At 48.2% G+C, this 1,009-nt stretch overlaps 1 protein-coding gene across 2 annotated transcripts in view; it reads right to left on the bottom strand.

The window, feature by feature from the left end:
• Positions 1 to 1,009, bottom strand: part of LOC109925677 (transient receptor potential cation channel subfamily V member 3-like) — a 27,328-nt gene that overhangs the window by 10,823 nt on the left and 15,496 nt on the right. For both annotated transcript variants that reach the window (XM_048612779.1, XM_048612778.1), the window contains one exon: positions 642 to 842. In XM_048612779.1, the coding sequence (XP_048468736.1) occupies positions 642 to 842 (201 nt within the window). The remainder of the gene's footprint in view (positions 1 to 641; positions 843 to 1,009) is intronic.

Here is a 1,009-nt window from a genome sequence, read left to right as displayed (position 1 = left end):
GATGGTGGGTGTGTCCAGAACCAGGGGTCACAGTATGAGGATTGGGGGTAGATGATTTAGGATGGAGATGAGGAGACATTTCTTCACCCAGAGAGTGGTGAGTCTGTGGAATTCATTACCACAGGAAGTAGTTGATGCCAAAACATTGAATGTATTCGAGAGGCGGCTAGATACAGCACTTGGGGCGAATGGGATTAAAGGTTATGGGGAGAAAGCAGGATTAGGCTGTTGAGTTGGACGATCAGCCATGATTGTGAAGAATGGAGGACAGGCTCGAAGGGCCGAATGGCCTCCTCCTGCTGCTATCTTCTATGTTTCTATGTTAACCTCTCCTCATAAGACAGTACCTCTATATCTGGTATCAGCCAAGTTAACCTTCTCTGGACTGCCTCCCATATTTATTTTCTTAGGTAAGGGGATAAAACTGTTCACAGCCCACATATGGTCTGACTATAAGCACCCTGCGCAGGGTTAGCAAGACTTGGGCAAGAAGTGGTTAAAGCGAGCAGTATAGATGCATCTCCGGGGAAACTAGACAAGAACGTGAGGGAGAAGAGCCTCACAATGATAGATTTGGAACAGAAAGATAGGGTGAGGCTCGGCTGAAGCATATGCACCAGTATGAAGTGGTTGGGCCATACCAAGAATCCAATGTGATGGGAGCATTGCTCGTGGTCTAGGGAATTGTTTCTCTCCAGTCTGTTAGAGGCTACGATGGTCAGTGTGATGATGTATGTCAGATAGATCACAAAGCTGCCAAGGAACAGGTATGCCCCAAAATCCTCCCACTTCTTCTCGAGCAGTTCATTCATCGGTTCCACGCTCAGCATCTTGTGACGATTCTGGAATCAGGAGATCTCCTTCATTAAACTGCTAGCTTCCTGCTCACTAAAACATCTCACTTCCCACAAAATCAGTCCTCCCCTTCCACGCTCACTGTGTGCAGCCCTCAGGATGTTATTCATGATCCTGCCCCTGAGGGGGGAGGAGGGAAGGTGAAGGGGGAGGA

The sequence above is a fragment of the Rhincodon typus genome, chromosome 26 (genome assembly GCF_021869965.1).
Source record: "Rhincodon typus isolate 14 chromosome 26, sRhiTyp1.1, whole genome shotgun sequence".
NCBI lineage: Eukaryota > Metazoa > Chordata > Chondrichthyes > Orectolobiformes > Rhincodontidae > Rhincodon > Rhincodon typus.
Note: the sequence above shows the minus strand (reverse complement) of the source record. Positions and strands in the feature narration are given on the sequence as shown.